Raw genomic sequence first — 18093 nt, forward strand, 5'->3', positions numbered from 1 at the left:
TGTCAGCTGCAAATCCTAGAGATCAGTGGTTCTCAATAGAGGCAGTATTGCCTGTAGAAGATGTTTTGGAAAATTTGGGGGGCTTTGTTGATTATCCTAATGGTCAGGGGGCACTACTGTCATTTCATGAGCAACAGTCAGAGGTGCAACAATGCAGGACAATTCCACACAGTAAGAAACTGTCCTGCTTTACTCAGGACTTTAGAATTTCTACTGGGCATTCAAATTGGTACAAATCCGTCATTAACTGTCTGAGCCTAGAAACTATAACTCTATTATATATGTAAACAAAGTATTTTTTGATGGTTTTGGCACAATTTTCCAGGAATACAACTATTCTGTAAGTTGAACAAAACTGTACTGTAGTTTATTCGGAAATTTATCAGTTGCCAACTACCTTGGGAAAAAAAAAATCACAACGTCTATCTATAGCAGTGGTTCCCCAAGCATTGTCCCCAGATCAGTAGCACCAGCATTAGTTGGGAACATGTTAGAAATGCAAATTCTCAGGCCCGCCTCAGATCTACTGAATCAGAACTGCTGCGGATGAGGTCCAGCAATCTGTTTTAATAAGCCCTCCATGATTCTAATGCTCAACGAAGTTTGAGAACCATTAATATACACCAAGGCTATAGAATTTGAGTTACCGATCGCACCTCTGTATTGATTTGCCAGCTTACGCATTTAACTATTTCATCCTGTCTTCTAACGCTGCTGTGCCTGAGCAGGCACATTTTCAAATAGTATTTTATTATAAATTACCTCTTAATTTCTTCTTTACATTCTAGTTAGGTCATTAAATCAGCTTTTTTTGAATTATTGATATAGGAGGTTTATATTATCGAGGAATTTGAATTCAAGATTTTGAAGAGGGCGTAACAAAATATTTGTTACAGAAAGGAGCACCAAGAAGAGGATTTAAGGGAGGAGCTTAGACCACTCACAATGAAAATACTGATACTTATCTAGATTTATGAATTCTGATAGTTCTAGGCATTTATTTATTCAACCCATATTTATTATTGTTTACACCAGAGGCAAGGCGAGAAAGCAGGGCCTGTCGTTACAGATCCCTGGGAACTCTGCAGCCATTAAGGTCACCCAAATCATACCCTACACTCAGCCATGTCTCAAAATGACACACCTAGCACCTACAGTTGCGGCTAAAGCTAAGGCTGGTACTCCGCCCCTTCCTAGGGTCCCTCCAAACATACCCATTGCCTCCTAACTGTCCCAAGACAGCAGCCCAGATTCTTACAGCAGGCTTGGCCTTTGACAGGAGTGGAGGGCTGGCTGACCAGTTAAAATTGAGGGGAACTTCATTAAAATTTTAAAATTCTGTGCAAAGAAATTGCCAAGAAAGTGAAAAAACAACCCACAGAATATATTTGCAAAAACATTTGCAAATCATCTATCTGTTAAGGGTCTAGTATACAGAACATATACTGTTAAGAGTCTAGTATACAGAATATATACTTACAACTCAATAAGAAAAAGACAGATAAACTCAACTTAAAAACGGGCAAAGGGATTTTATACATGTTCTCCAAAGAAGATATGCACATGGCCAATAAGCACAAGAAAAATGCTCAGCGCATCATTACTCATTATTGAATTGCAAATCAAAACCACAATGAGATACCACTACTTCATACCCACTAGAATGGCAAAAATACAAAAGATAAGCACAGTGTTGGCGAGTATGTGAAGAAATCGGAACACATGTACATTGCTGGTGGGAATGCAAAGTGGCGCAGCCATTTGGAAACCAGTTTGGCAGTTGCTCAAAAAAGTTAAACGTCATTAAACCATATAACTCAACAATTCCACTACTAGGTATATAACCAAGGCAAATGAAAACATACCTCCAAAGAAAAACTTACACAAATCTTCAAAGCAGCACTACTCATAATAGCCAAAAAGTGGAAACAACCTAAATGTCCATCAACTGATGAATGGATAAATGAAATGTGATATATCCATACAATGGAATATTATTTGGCCACAAAAATTAATGAAGTACTGATATCTTACAACATGGATGAGCCTGGTAAACACTATGCTAACTAAAAGCTAGATACAAAAGGCCACATAATCCACATATTACATATGAATTGTCTGGAACAGGCAGATCCGCAGAGACTGTAAGGACATTAGTGGTTGCCAGGGACTCAGAGGAGGGGGAACGGGGAGTGACTGCTAATTGGTATGGGATTTCTTTTTGAGGTGATGAGATGTTCTGGAATTAGTGGTATGGTTGCACAACCTTGTTAATCTACTAAAAACCACCAAATTGTACACTTTAAAAGGGTGAATATTATGGCATGTGGATTTTATCTGAATAGAAATAAAAATGAAGGCAAATGACATAAAACACAATGCCAAAACAAGTCCTAACTACAAGAGAAGCCTTCTAAGGGACAAAGCAGTAAAAAGTCCAAGATCAGAAAGACCTCTCAGGCTATGCAAAGCTACTTTCCAAACGTGTTAAAGCCAGAGGTTCTAATTAGAAGTTGACTCCATATAACTAAATATCAACCACAGGGAGTGGGGATGGGATTAAAACCTTACCTGTAGGAACAAACAAGGTATGTCCCTGCTTTACCACACACTTGTAGCATTTATCCACCTTATCTCCAAAGAACACCTCACTCTGGGTCACAGATGAACTCCAGGATTCATAGAGTGCCAAATTTTCATCTGTTGGCTTTATTAAATAAAAAATCTTCTCACCCTAGAAGGAAGTAATCACACTATTTTTGAACAAGGAAAAGCCATACTCTTACAATGGCTTACATTGATGAAATTTCCCAATACAATGATCTAAATTAAATCAGATAAATATCAGATGTTTTCAGGCTCAGAAAGACATATTTTCACATACCTGATCAACAGCCATTGCTTTTCAGAAGCATCTTCACAGGAACTAAAGTTCCCCCTCCCAAATAAGACAAGAAGTCAATAAAGCAGTGTTGGAGAAATAGTGACAAGAAAGGAAGGTAAAGAATCATAAACATCCTACTGATCTCAGTATCAAGGTATAGAAGTAAACACATGTTAACAGGACCCAGTTTGCAGAGAGTCATCTCAGCTACCTTTGCCTTTTCTTCTAAGATATATAATACAACGATTATTTTTAAAGACCTGTAAATAAATTCCCTTTAAGGAATTAACACTTTGCTTTCTCAGGGAGAAAAGGACAGGAGCTCAAGACACAGCATCAAATATAGTGCAGAGCATGGCTGCGGCACAGGCAGTTGACACAGACGAGGATTTACTTCTAGACCAACACTGTCCAGCAGAACTTTCTGTGAGGATGGAAATGTTTTACATCTGTGCTATCCAACAGAGCAGTCACAAGTCACATGTGGCTACCGAGCATCTGAAATGTGGCTAGTGCAACTGAGGAACTGAATTTTAAATCATATTTAATTTTAATTATTTAAATTTAGCCACAAGTATTGAACAGTGCAGTTTTAGATAAAGCAAGGTGAATATAAGCTGCCAAGAAGAATCAGTATTTTTATGGGCATTCCTGACTTATCCAACTAGCTGTGCTAGCCTAATCTGAAGGACAGAAGAAATTATTACTGTAATTTTGCTCCTTTTCAGGTGTTTGATTCAGGAATTAACTGATTATTGACTAGGGGGAAGAGGAAACAAAGAGACAAAAGCTAAAAGAGACCAACTTATAAGACAGAGGCAAAAAAAAGAATCTAAACATAAATTAAGAACTCATGACTCCTCCTCTACTTGGGTTAAAAAAACCCATAATGCTTAAAGGTAAAATGATAAATCCTACTTAAAAAGGACAAAAACTTCCCTCTTTACAAATGTCATTTACAGCAAATGAATGCACCGCTGGGGAAATAGGACTTACATGTTTTTGTCAATAAGAGAATAAAGAAATACCCGAATCTTACCCAGAGGACATGGTACCAAACTGAAGTTCCACCAAAGTCAATGTGGAAATCTGTGTAGCTGTCTTGAACTCCCATTAAGCAGTATTTCTGAACAAATGGCTTGGGAAAGACTGAATCATCTGGCCAATAATTTTCCACCCAGGAAAGTTTTCTGGCTACCTCAGGGACCTCCACCAATTCAGACATCCTTTAAAAAACAAACACACAAATATACACACCCCCACATCATGCAAATTACAACTTCTTAAAATTGCATCTCCCATCTCAACCCAAACCAAGAAATTAACTAGAACTTAAGGTTAACAACAACACTTAAAGTTTAAAACTCATACTATTTTTAAATATTCTCTGAGTGTGCCAAAGCCAAATGGACAACACTGCTATCACTGGACCACTTTAGAAGTCACAATTATGTTTCTTACTGAAACAAATTCATCATTTAACTACACTTAGCTAACAGTCAGAAGGCTACACCAAAATGGCCAGAACTACTCACTTTGTATCTGAAAATTCAAGGCTGATCACATTTAACACTTTCGGTCTGTTAGGATTCGTGAAGTATTTAACGTAATTGTGAAGTGTCATTTTGCTGTCTGCCTGCCTTGCCACATCAATGACATCTATCACTTTGTCACCACCTGCAGAGGAAAATTATAGTCTTATCATTGGGCTTAAGAGTTATATCAATAGATGCCCTAAACAAAAATATTTAAAGACCATATTTACTCTGTATGATAATTTAAGCCAACTATAAAACTACATAGCCTAGACAAAGATTCTTCCTATATCCTCACTTTTTGAGTCCAACTGAACTTTTGAAAAAAGGGTCAGTATTTGGGGGAAAGAATAAAGCAATTAAGAGAGCGCTGCATAATTAACATTGAGTGTAAAAACTTGTATGTTTACAAACCCTTCTATATACCAACGATTTCTTGTGTGAAGATCATAATGGCAAAAATGTATGATACTGGTATGTGGAAATTGTCACATGCTCTGGGTTTCAATTTCCTCCTGCATCAAATGAGGAGACTGACTCTTCCCTTCACTTCTACGCTCCTAAGATTCTCAGTCTATCATTTTGAAAAACCGATCAGTCATTGGGGAATTAGTGAACAAGTTAACCAGGATAATCAATTTCTGCTTGCCTGGTAGGGTCTTCTCTTCTAATATTTTGGTCCAAGAAAAATCAGTTCATACTTGTGTCTGTGAAATGAGTTCTGAATTGAGACTAATTTACAATTTTCATATAAAACCACGGGTATTGCTAGTACACCATGAACTATCACCCTAGGAAGGAGAGTCATCAGTTTTACAATATAAGGTGGAATTCAAAATATGGCAATACTTAATCAATCTGAAATAGAAAACAAATGCCATTTTCCTACTTTAACATAACTTTATATAAGTTAAGAAAGTATTGCCTAGTAGACTTTACTTTATACTTAGGAGGCAAGACAATTCTGTTAACTGAAGTATTCTGCAGTGATAAAAAGTTAGCTATCAAGTAGTCTGGATATTTTTTCCTATACTTATAGTCACATGCCACATAACAATGTTTTGGTCAATGATGAACTGCATATACAATGGTGGTTCCTTATGATTAGTACCATATAGCCTAGGTGTGTAGTGGGCTACACCATCTAGATTTGTGTAAGTACAGTCTATGATGTTTGCACAACGACGAAACCGCTCAATGATGCATTTCTCAGAACGTATCCCTGTTGTTAAGTGACAGATGACCGTTATCACACTAGCCATTTATTTTACAGTACTATCTACGCAAACAGGTTTAGGTTAAACCTCAGCCTCATTATCAAATAATTCAAAATTAGCTGAATGTGAAATCATGACATTTAATTGGATTTCCTCAGTGAAACAGCTATCAGTGAGAACCGTCAACCAATGGCTCAGTAAAGGGACAAGGTCTTAGATAGTTCATGCTCAGGAAATAACATATTGTAGTGAATATACAGGTTGAGTCAAGGTAGATTTGAGATCTAATCCTCAAATAATCTCCATTGCTGACAAGAAATGAGATCTACATGGAGACAGTTTATAAAAACCATGATGAAAATGAACGAAATGACTGAAAATGTCAACAATATTACAATAGATGAAGGCTTTCCCCCCTTGTTTCTTACGCCTTTCTGGGCCTCAAAATAGCAAACTAAGTCCAGTCATCATTAAACGGCAATATCACCAAGTTGTTAATATAAAAATATAAAAATAGGTTTGAAAATAATCACTTCTTTTTTGCAGTCTTTATCTAGGCAGCAGGAGGTCACTAAAGCAGGATCTAGAAATCCTGCACCTGAATGCTACAGAGGCCTCGAACCAATCCAATTTCCGAGGGTCTTCTTTCTGGTATCTGTAGCTACTCTTCAGTAAACAGTTTTTCATAAGCAAGTATCAGAAAATTTGATGACAACAAAAATACAGCAGAATGAGGCTGAGTAAATACCAAGAGGTAAAACATTTCGTTCTGTTTTTCTGACAATTATAGGTCTGCTGAGAAAAAATAATTTTCAACATACATGATACTGAGTTTCATTTTTCCTGACTCATGAAACTATTAACATGTCTTCATTCAACTTTTAACATTATTAGGACAATATCATTTTTACTTATACCAAGTTTTCCTAAGTACTTAAAGAAATCAAGTTCGTACCTACATAACGTTCCACATCCATAACAGAAAAAGTAGGTGGAGGGAGCCTGAGTCCCAGATCATCTAATTTGGGGACCATAATAGGGACTTCAAATCCATGCTTCTCCAGATATCTTTGTGTCAGCTGGCTGCCATGCATCTTTACAATGATTTCATCGGCACTAAGGAAAATACAAGAGTAAAATGTCATCTTCGTCGATAAGTTCAGTTAAAAAAAAATATTCTGGTAATGGGTCAATTCATATACTGCCTTATTATCTATCTTTGTGGTTCTCAACCCATCATACTTCATTCTCCTTTTTATAACAAATGTTTTATATAGCCCTTTTTATTATCCTAAAATTCATAAATAATTACTCCAATACATATAATTAGAAAAACATCTATGTATTATATAGAATGATTTAACTATAACAAAAGAAAAAATTAGTTTATTACACATTTCAATATGTAAATGTTCAGGTAAACTACACTAGAAGAGAGAATAGAATAATGAGATGCTTACAATTAGTTGCAATGAGTGGTTAGTTTAAAAGAAGTAACACAGAAGCCACTTAACACAGGCTGTGCAGGAAATCAGAAGAGCAAAATGTAGGGGGTACGTTAGAATAAAAACTAGTACGTAGAAACAGACAGGATTTTATCTGGCTATAAAATCCTACATAAATATCTGTTAGACATTTCAAAGTCTCAGAGGACCCTGAATAATTCATCGCTGTCCTGCACACTGGAGGATGACGAGCATCCGTGGTCCCTGCCCATTGAGACAAATGCCCAAAATGCCCCAATTGAGAACTCCTGATTTAAATGATGTGTTAGGACCAGTATTTAATAAGTTTTAATAGGTAGTCACCTTAAACCACTAAAAAGGCTTGCTGAACCTCCAGCTGCCCTCTCTGATGATTAACATCAGTTTTTGAAAATTAGATGCATATAAACATCCATATATCTATATACATAAATGTTTTAAATATTATTTATGTAGATAAGGGTCTCAATAAGTCTTAAAATAGGGGAGGGGGAAGATAACCCATTCACTTCATTTGATACACTTCTGTGTTAATCACATCAAGTATGTGCAATTTAGTTATTGTCACTCTACCATGGTTCTAAATGATGTGAAGGTTTACAGAGTTAAACAAAATAGAACCAAAGACTTTTAATTAATGGTAATTACAATTTGGGCATTTGTGACCATCTCTATAACCAGCTCTGATTTGTGTTTACTTTGGCAGAGAATCCACAGGAATCATTGGGCCAGGATTTTTAACCCTACTCTTGGGTCACAAACCTATTTTAAAAAATGATACGGCTCCTCTCCCTGAAAAATGCACATTCACATGTAGACATTAAATTGTTCATACAGTTTTAGGGAACTCACAGGTCTCTCTAAAGCCAGCCCATTGACCCAGGCTGAAAACCTGGCCCTAGGCTCAAAACCAATCAAGGAAAACAATCACTTCTTCAACCAATGACTTTGAAACTGATAAAGGAGAATATTCGACAATAGGGCCTTTAATATCACAAAAATCAGTGGAAACCACTGTGTTTCACGTTTTCCTTCTCAGTCGACCTGAGGGAGCCAACAGTATGTAGCTGCTTATCATTTATGTTTCTGTTTAAAGATTAAGGGGGAGGGGGACAGAGAGGAATCCTAAAGACTGTGAAGAAACAGCAACGGTTTTATAGGTACGGGATCTGAAGTAATTCCATAATAGGCTGCATGTGATACTGTGATTTAAATTTAAATTGTGCTTCCCCTCTGTAAGCAGCCTGGATCTGATCTTGTAAGAGACTAGGAAGCAATATCACTTTAAACAGACATCAAGCAGTGAGCAGGACATGATCAGAATCAGCATGATTAAATACTGCATAATACTTCTGACTGTCTTTGAGCCACAGAGAACTCAAATACTTTCCATTATCTTTAAAAAGTCAAAAAGCCCAGTTCTGCTGACACCAGAGAGGCTGGGCAGTGGTTGTGGGTACTTCTGGTAGACCTAGGGTGGAGACAGATATGAAAACAACATAAGAAAACAATAGACTGAAAATAGGAGCAGGTGAGGTGAAAGGGCAAGAGAAACAGCAGCTGCACATGATAAGGAACCAAGTCCTGGGAACAACGGCCTTAGATTAGTGTATTTCAAACTTGTTGGACTGGGATCCACAGTTAAGAAATATATTTTTACATAGTGACCCAGTACACATACACATAACAAAGGTTCCAAGAAACGATGCTTATTTACTCCTATTACTTGCAATGTACCGATATTTTCTTTTCTATTTCCCTTTTAAAAAAAGAAAGGTAAAAAGCTGATTGAGACCAATAATGGGTTGCAACCTGAAGTCTGAAAATATTGCTTTAGATAATGTCACTTTACCAGGTAACATTCTTAAATTTTCTTCGGTCAGAACAAGTTTCCATACCTTGGGAAGACTCGAGAACGTAATTCCTTAACAAAAGTTCTTGTTCCAGCTTGCACTGGTTTGGAACCATCATCAATTTCTGTGTAGTCGTGCCTGTGCCAGTTCCTCCTCTTTTTCACTGGATTTTTAGATTAAAAAACACTTTTTTTGGTAACTGGTGATATCATATACTTTCTAATCATTACATTCTATATAATCAGAAATAACAATTGTAAGTATAATAAAAACATTCATTTTTTAATACATTTCCAGACTGAAGAAGTAAATTTTACTTCATGTAATGGTGCAATTATAGGCAATTAACTGTGGATTTTTAAAAATCTACTCTTTATTTCAAATTAATTTTGAAGTTAAATCAAGGAATTTAAACTAGCAGATAAAGTCTTTTATAATATCCACATCTATACATACTATAAAATCTCACAATTTTTTAAAATCATAATTCTCACCAGAACATTACGTCATATATGATTTTTATGGATTATCCAAGTCATCCTCCCAGGATAGGGCCTTTGATCCCACATCAGAAATCAATTTTAACACCACAGTTCCTTTCTCTTTTATGCCAAGATTTATTCCCAAAATAAGCATGGTTACACTGACACAAAGAAGAGCAGGTGACTGCATCATAATTAAAGGAAGACCAATGGGATGACAGAAGAAATAACTTTATGGTTAGTTCTAATGCTAAGATCCCGTGGTTCTACAGCCGTGGGAGGCTACAATCTTGAACAGTCACCGTAATCAAATCAGGAGACTTGGATTTGACTCCTGATTCAGCCATAACTTACTCTGGAACCTTGGGCAAGTCACTTAACACATCTGGGTCCAGTTTCCTCAATGTGGAAATAAAGGGGATGAGTGCTATTTTTCAAACTGCACTGAGGAACCCTTAATAAAGGGGAAGATGCAGAAGAGGCTGCAGGAGGAGCACTGGACCTTATTCCTCTTTCCACCAGGGTGGCACCACCTACACATCTTTTGTGTGGTATCAATGTAAGATTTCAGTTTTACACCTTTTTTTTTTAAGTCTGAAAATCACTCAAGCCTAAAACCTCTATGATTTGGGGAAATGTACTGATGTCTGCAACTTACTTAGAATGAATCAAAAAAATAAGATAGATACATGGGTAGATAGCAGGGTAGTTACACAGACAGATACATGGTAAAGCAAATAAAGTAAAATGTTAACAGTACAATCTGGATGGCACATTTAGAGGTACTCACTGTAAAATTCTTTCAACTTTTCCTGTATGTTTGAACACTTTCGTAATAAAACGTTGTGGGGGGCAACTCTACGAATCTAAGTTATTTCCAACCATCACCTTACAAAGATCATAAGAATAAAATAATACTGGATCCTCACATGGGTAAAGGGAAGTCACACTAAATAACCAATAGAGGTAGAAATCAGGCTTGTTCATGTCTAAGAGTTTAAAACAAGATTCCCAAGTAATTTATGGCAGTCAGACCCTCAATATGAAAGAGAGTAAACTCCATTTTTAAAAAAATCTCATGGGAAAAACTGAGAATCATAAAGTAACATTCCTGGAAAATATCATTAAGGCATCCTTTGTGTATTACTTTTTCTCATTTAAAATCACTCTAAAATTCAAGGGTATTTCATTCCAGGCTTTTTTTCTACATATATATAGATACATAACCCCATTTTATTTTCAACTGAGATCATGATGTTATCCTGCTTACCTTTTTGTATTATATCATGAGTATTTTCTCCTTACTAAATATTCAAAAGCAATTTAAAGGCAGCCTAGAATTTTAAAACGTTGATGTTGACAGATCAGATCACAGTCCTTTTTAAATTTTTTTTAAATGTTATCCAATTTTTTTTTAAGTATGCTTTTTGGTGAGGAAGATTGGCCCTGAGCTAGCATCTATTGTCAACCTTCCTCTTTTTTTCTCTCCCCAAAGCCCCATTACATAGTTGTATATCCTAGCTGCAGGTCATTCTAGTTCTACTATGTGGGATGCCATCACAGCATGGCTTGATGAGCCGTGCATAGGTCTGCACCCAGGATCCAAACCAGTGAACCCTGGGCCGCTGAAGTAGAGCATGTGAACTTAACCTCTCGGCCATGGAGCGGTCCTTTTTTGATTCTTAAGCACCTAGTACATTGTGAACTTTTCTTCAAACAAAGTTGAGATTAATATTCATATACATAAATCTGTTTCCCCCATTAATTCCTCAGGATAATCCTTCTAGTATTCCTAGAAGTGCTAGAAGAAAGATTCAGTTGTGTTTTTTTTTTACTTGAGGAAGATTTACCCTCAGCTAACACCTGTGCCAATCTTCCTCCATTTTGTATGTGGGTCACTGCCACAGCACGGACAACCAGTGGTGTGGGTCTGCGCCTGGGACCTGAACCCATGAACCCTGGGCCACTGAAGTGGAGTGCACCAAACGTAACCATGTTGCCATGGGGCCAGTCCCAAGGTTCAGTATTTTTAAGATCCTTGCTACATATTGCAAAACGGCCTCCAGAAAAGTGGTGGGTAACTCACATTCTTACCAGTATATATAAGCAGCCTATTTCAAAGCCCTGGGTCACAGTGAGGATCATCATTTAAGAAGAAAGAAAGAAAGAGAAAGCTGTCCATTTGATAGGTAAACTATGATATTACATTGTTTTAATTTTCATTTTGGCAGAACAGATTAGAATTTAAACAGATTTGGGATTGGACACCTAGGAGTTTGAACTCCAGCTCTACCACATAGCTATAGGAAAGAGCTAGTCAGGTAATTTTTCTCACACCAAGGTGTTATAAATATCAAAGGAGATAACATAAGTCAGGTACTTCCTAGCATAGTGCCTGGGGCACCCAATAAACTGCCACTTACTTTTGTTTGCTTTTAAACGTGCTGACTTGCAGGATGTTGACAGGAGGCTACAACTGCCCTGTTGGGCCCAACATGCTTAACACATAGAACCAGCCACTGCAATAGCTGACTGAGTTTCTTAAAGGAAGGAAGTCAGTGAAGGAATATTCTAGTAGTAGTTATAAGGAAAGGAGAGAAATTTTTGAGTTTGAATTGCATGTGCCTGAGGAGCACTGAGAATGTGTGTTTAAGTGTTGGGCTATTTTTTGATCCCTGCCCTCAAATAAAGTCCTTAATTCCCATTAGAGGGTAGTCTAAATTCACCATATTAAGTAGGTATTCTACTGTCCAAATGGCATCTATAATAAGGATTACTGGGGAACTCTGAAAGGAATAAGAAACCCTCTCTTGCCCGAGTGGCAGGCAAGAGAGGCTTAATAGCAGAGGGGAAGGGACCAAAAGTGATTCCCAAGTTGGGGGTGGAGGGTGGAGGGTGGGGAAGGTGAGCCTTAAATCAAGATAAAACCGATTACTGATCTTGGGCATTTTCCCTATGGGCACTCAGAGTTGGACTTTTGCCCAGAAGATAGCCAATGCCTGATCCTACGTTACTTAAGAAGAGAAGCATGTGAAAGGCCATGTGATAGTTAAGCTTCTCTCTGAAGCATCGTTACTTAAAGTGCAGGTCATGATCCGTTATGGACTGTGAAATCAATTTAGTGAGCATGACAAGCTTTTTAAAAAATTAAATCATATAGGAAAAGTAAAAAACAGAGCGCATCACATGCAGTAGTGTTTTAAACACTACATTATTCTGCCTCATAGTAGTAACCCACTTAATATTTCATAGAAATTAAATTCAAATTATTTCATTTGGGGATTATATATTTAAATTCTAAACTAAAACTGTTATAAATTTTAGTTCTATTTCCCTTCTTGAGGTAATAACCCAGCGTTATTTACTTACTCCAAGAATTACACTTGGTCAATAACTATTTCAAGTTATACACTACATACTTCAGTGCTACACAAAATAAGAATCATCAAAAACAGTTACGACAAATACACGTTACAATTTTACCAAATTGCTAACCTCAAATTTTATACTGTGTAATTAACAAAACAGATAATCTGTATTTTACAATGAAATATTTTAATGCATTCACATATAGCTGAAGTTTCTAAATCTCTTACAAAGAAACTAGGTAAATTATTAATATTTCTAACAAAACAGACGAGCCGTCAGTTGCTAATAAGTCTCTTTTGAAAAATTACTTGCCTATAACCTCAGAACAAAATTTCTATTAAAAAAAAAAGTACTAGGAAAAAGCTGCATTCAAAATAAAGTGGTTGTATGGGTTACCTACATCTGACCCAAGTGTGTATCGAGGTATGTTCAGGAAAAGGTTTCTTTCAGTTCTAAAATGACTAAGGCTACAGTTTTCCCCTTTAGTTTCATGAATACAAAAATACTAGTTTGCAGTCTAAATTTTTAATAAAAGAAATAGTTATCACATAATTCAAAGCCTTTTAAATCTTTTCTCTACTCTCACATTTGTACAATGACAATTAATATTCCAATCTATACTTCTGCAGCATTTGTAAAAGGCTAAAAATAAATACCATTTTATATGTGATGTTGGTACAGTCCAGAGGACGAGTGAGCATCCCTCTCTGTGCCTTCACCCCTTAGGGAAAAAAAAAAAGAGTGCAAACAGAGACGCTCTTCCTCGGGACAGGAACTGAGACCTGGACGGGAACCGGAGGGGAGTGGTGTCAAGCACAGAGGACGGCTGGGTGGGACTCCAGGCCACACTCAACATGACAACCATACGTGGAAAACAGAAGTACAATTTCAGACTACCACTGCTCTAATTTTCTCCTAAAAATATAATGCATGTGTGTGCATTAAAGTCTCATCTTGTACACTGTCTCAAATACTACTGAAACATGTTTTTTTTACTTTATAAAGAGATGAAACAGTTTCCAGAATCAGAAAAATTTTACTTTATCAGACTTCTCTAATTGAAAGCTTTGAAAATATGTACTTGAGTTTGGGGGCTCTGCACTGGGAACTAAGAATAATAGTAATTTTTTTCATTTAATCTTTTGGCTTATAAGTTCTTTAATAATTCAGACAAAAACTGCATTCTCAATATCTTCAGAAAAATCTTTCCTATAGTTCTTATATGTAGGTGGGTATCATATAACTAGTCAAAGCATTACTAAAGCACTGTCACGTACACGTTAAGTTCTAAACTTCAATTTTTATGTAAGCTTCTAGTACTTACTCAAGGAGGAACCATGTAGAACTGCACAGTTGGGACAGTGATACAGGTCAATGTCAACAGCATGATGTTCTTCTACTCCAACACAGCTAAGATAAACAAAAATAAAGCCAATATGTAAATAAGTTGAAAATCTTAACTATAATAGACTGATTAGAATTTAGCTGAGAAACGTACAACAACCTCACCAACAAACTTTGTAGAGTACAGAAACATATGCAAGGATAAATTTTATTCTCTTCCCTACATACTTGCTGAATAATTGTGGGGGAAAATACACCCAAATGCATGGGAAGTGATTCCCTATTAGCAGTAGTAGAGACATCAGAAGCAACGTAACTATAAGCCATAAGACCCTCGACCACTATGTAAATGTCACCTATTATGGACTCAATCTTTGTGTCCCTCCAAAATTCATATGCTGAAGCTGTAACCCCAGTGTGGCTGTACTTGGAGACAGGGCTTCTAAGGAAGTAATTAAGGTTAAATGAGGTCATGGGGTGAGACCTTGATCTAACAGGATTAGTGTCCTTAAAAAAAGAGACATCAGAGGGCTGGCCCTGTGGCCGAGTGGTTAAGTTTGCGCGCTCTGCTCCAGGCGGCCCAGTGTTACGTCAGTTCGAATCCTGGGCGTGGACATGGCACTGCTCATCAAACCACGCTGAGGCAGCGTCCCACATACCACAACTAGAAGGACCCACAATGAAGAATATACAACTATGTACCGAGGGGCTTTGGGGAGAAAAAGGAAAAGAATAAAAAACCAAAAAAAAAAAAAAAAAAAAGAGAGACATCAGAGAGCTCCTGATCTCTTTCTCTCTCCCTTTCTCTCTACACTCACACCAAGGAAAGGACTATGAATATACAGAGAGAAGGTGGCCATCCACAAGCCAAGACAGCCCTACCCAGAAACCGACCCTGCTGGACCTCAGGCTGGGACATCCAGCCTCCAGAACTGTGAAAAAGTAAATTTCTGTTGTTCAAGCCTCCTAGTCCAAGGTATTTTGTTACGACAACTGAGTAGACAAAAATACCACCTAACTTTAACATATCGCTGTCATCAGCTAGAGGTGGTTAGTAAGTTTGGGTAACATCACTGACAAAGTGAGAGCACTGAGTGCTAGCAGCTCTGCTTTAGATCTCATAGCTCTAAGTAACCAACCAGTTAAATTAGTCTGAATCACTGTACCTGGAACTCTCCACCCCATGGAGTATACAGCAGTGGCACTTAAACAAAAATAAAGTTTAAGGGAACCAACTAGTGACTGAAAAAACTTATTAGTGACATCTTGAAAACAGGAATAGTTAAAGAAAGACCACAGCAGCTTTGCTACTCCCCATTTTTATTAGGGTAAAATTTTTTATTAGGGTAAAATTTTATGTGTTTGCACTCCCAAAACATTACAGAACAAAAACACAATCACGACGTGTACTTGAAAAAGAACCAAAGCGGAACTAACACAGAATTGTGTGGCATCAGTAACTCAGGTGTAACACTGGAAGAGAAAATTAGTGAACTGCATGGTGGTCACATTATTCGGAATGTAGCAGAGAGAATAAGATGATGGGAAATACAAACGAAATGATAAGAACCATAGAAGATAAAATGAAAAAGTATAGCATACATTTAATCAGAGCCTCAGAAGGTGAAAAGAAAATAGGGGCAGAAGCAACATAATAAGGAGATAACAGGTAAGAAATTCCAGAAATAATGAAACATCCTGATCCAGATTCAAGAAACCAAACAAATCCCAAGCAGGACAAATAAAAAGACATCTACATCTAACCACATCGTGGTAAAATTGCAGTAAACAAAAGTAAGAAAATTTCAAAGCCATGAGAAGAAAAAAATATTACTTGCAAGGATCAGAGACTTCTCAAAGCAATAATGGAAGCTGGAACACATTAGAATATCTTAAATGTGCTTAAAGAAAACATCTACTAACCTAAAATATCTATTAACCTAGCATTCAATATTCAGATAAAACATGTTTCAAAAAGGAAGGGGGAAAAGTATTTGTAGACACTGAGAAACTGAGAGTTCACCACCAGCTAACTCACAGTAAAGGAAATGCCAAAGGACGCACCTTTGGCAGAAGGAAGATGATCACAGAGAGGGCTGAGATGCAAGAAAAAAATGAAAAGCTAAGGAAAGTAATAAATACGTGGGTAAATTTACATGAACACTGACTACACAAAACAAAATAATGTCAAGTGAGATTTAAAAATATATAAAGAACTAAAACAGATGACAACAGTAGCATTTGTGTCAGGAGAGGACAAATGGAGGTACAGGGTCCTAAGGCACTTATACTGGAAGGAAAGAAAGGTAGTGATTAAATGAGACCTCAATAATAAGCTGAGAATTCATATTATAATTTCTTGGGAGACAATTAAAAGAACAGAAACAGAGAGCATAACTTCCAAACCAGTAGAAAAAAAATAAAACAAAATAAATCAATTTTAAAAAAGCAGGGTGGCTGCCCTGTGGCCTAGCGGTTAAGTTCAGCGCACTCTGCTTTGTGGCCCAGGTTGGGTTCCCGTGTGCAGACCAAGACCGCTGGCCAGAAGCCATGCTGTGGCAGCGAGCCACACACAAAATAGAGGAAGACTGACACAGATGTTAGCTCAAGGGAACTTTCCTCAAGCAAAAAGAGGAAGATTGGCAACAAATGTTAGCTCAGGGCAAATCTTCCTCAGCAACAAAAAAAGGAGAGGAGAAAAAGAAACAGAAAGACCAAAATAGGAGGGAGGTATAAATTCAAATACATCAGTAATTATCTTATATGCAAATAGACTAAATGCTCCAGTTAAAAGACAGATTATGCAGGTGGACTTAAACAATACAATTTGCTGGTTTAAGAGACACACATAAAACAAGGATACAGAAAGACTGAAAGTAATAGGATGGGTAAATAAATACCATGAAAAGAGTAATCCAAAGAAAGTACATCTATATTAATATTAAGCAATACAGATTCCAAATCAAAAAATATAATGAGATAAACACATTCACTTTACAATGATAAAAATTTTAATATACCAGGAGGATATAACAGAAACAACTGTAGGGAAGATTTTGTCAACTCTCTCAGTATCTGATAGAATAAGTAAGCAAAACAGAAATCTATGAAATATAAAATATTTTTTACTGCAGGATTAAAAACACGGCCTAACGGACATTTATAGAATACTATATCCAACATCCACAGAACACACATTCTTTTCAAGCACACATGGACCATTCATAACAAGTGACCAAACACTGGGCACAGCTGAATTTTGAAGGTCTGAAAATCAGAAATTCTCTGGCTACAGTTCAATTAAGCTGGAAATCAATGACAGAAAGTTAACTAGAAAATCTTCATGTGTTTAGACACTAAGGAATAAACTTCTAAATCATGCACAGATCAAAAGATAAATCATAATGAAACTCTGAAAATTATTTTAAGTTGAACACTAATGAAAAATACTACATAACAAAAACATGTAAAGGGAAATGTATAGCTTTATTTTTTTTTAAAGATTTTCTTTTTTTCCTTTTTCTCCCCAAAGCCCCCTAGGACATAGTCATATATTCTTCACTGTGGGTCCTTCTAGTTGTGGCATGTGGGATGCTGCCTCAGCATGGTCTGATGAGTGGTGCCATGTCCGCGCCCAGGATTCGAACCAATGAAACACCGGGCCGCCTGGAGCAGAGCGCGTGAACTTAACCACTCAACCACAAATGTATAGCTTTAAATGCATGAATTAAACAGAGGCTGAAATTAAGGAGCTAAGCATCTATCTCAAGAAGTTACAAAAAGAATAGCAAAATGAACTTAAAACATGGAAAAATAAAAGAGCAGACCTGATGACACAGAAAACAACCATGCAATAGAGCATTGAAGCCAAAAATCGATTCTTTGAAAAGACCTACAAAATTGGCAAACCTCCAGCAAGTTTAAG

The 18093-nt window shown here is 36.9% G+C and overlaps 1 protein-coding gene across 1 annotated transcript in view; it reads right to left on the bottom strand.

Annotated features, from left to right (window-relative positions):
• Window positions 1-14281, bottom strand: part of KDM7A (lysine demethylase 7A) — a 51571-nt gene extending 37290 nt beyond the window's left edge. The window contains exons 1-6 of the mRNA XM_046669363.1: window positions 14149-14281; window positions 9019-9136; window positions 6592-6752; window positions 4420-4561; window positions 3924-4110; window positions 2572-2734 (exon numbers count right to left, since the gene is read on the bottom strand). Coding sequence (XP_046525319.1) covers window positions 2572-2734; window positions 3924-4110; window positions 4420-4561; window positions 6592-6752; window positions 9019-9136; window position 14149 — 772 coding nt within the window. The 5' untranslated portion in view covers window positions 14150-14281. The remainder of the gene's footprint in view (window positions 1-2571; window positions 2735-3923; window positions 4111-4419; window positions 4562-6591; window positions 6753-9018; window positions 9137-14148) is intronic.
• Between the last annotated feature and the right edge of the window lie 3812 nt (window positions 14282-18093).

This window comes from Equus quagga, chromosome 8, assembly GCF_021613505.1.
Source record: "Equus quagga isolate Etosha38 chromosome 8, UCLA_HA_Equagga_1.0, whole genome shotgun sequence".
In the NCBI taxonomy this organism is placed as follows: domain Eukaryota; kingdom Metazoa; phylum Chordata; class Mammalia; order Perissodactyla; family Equidae; genus Equus; species Equus quagga.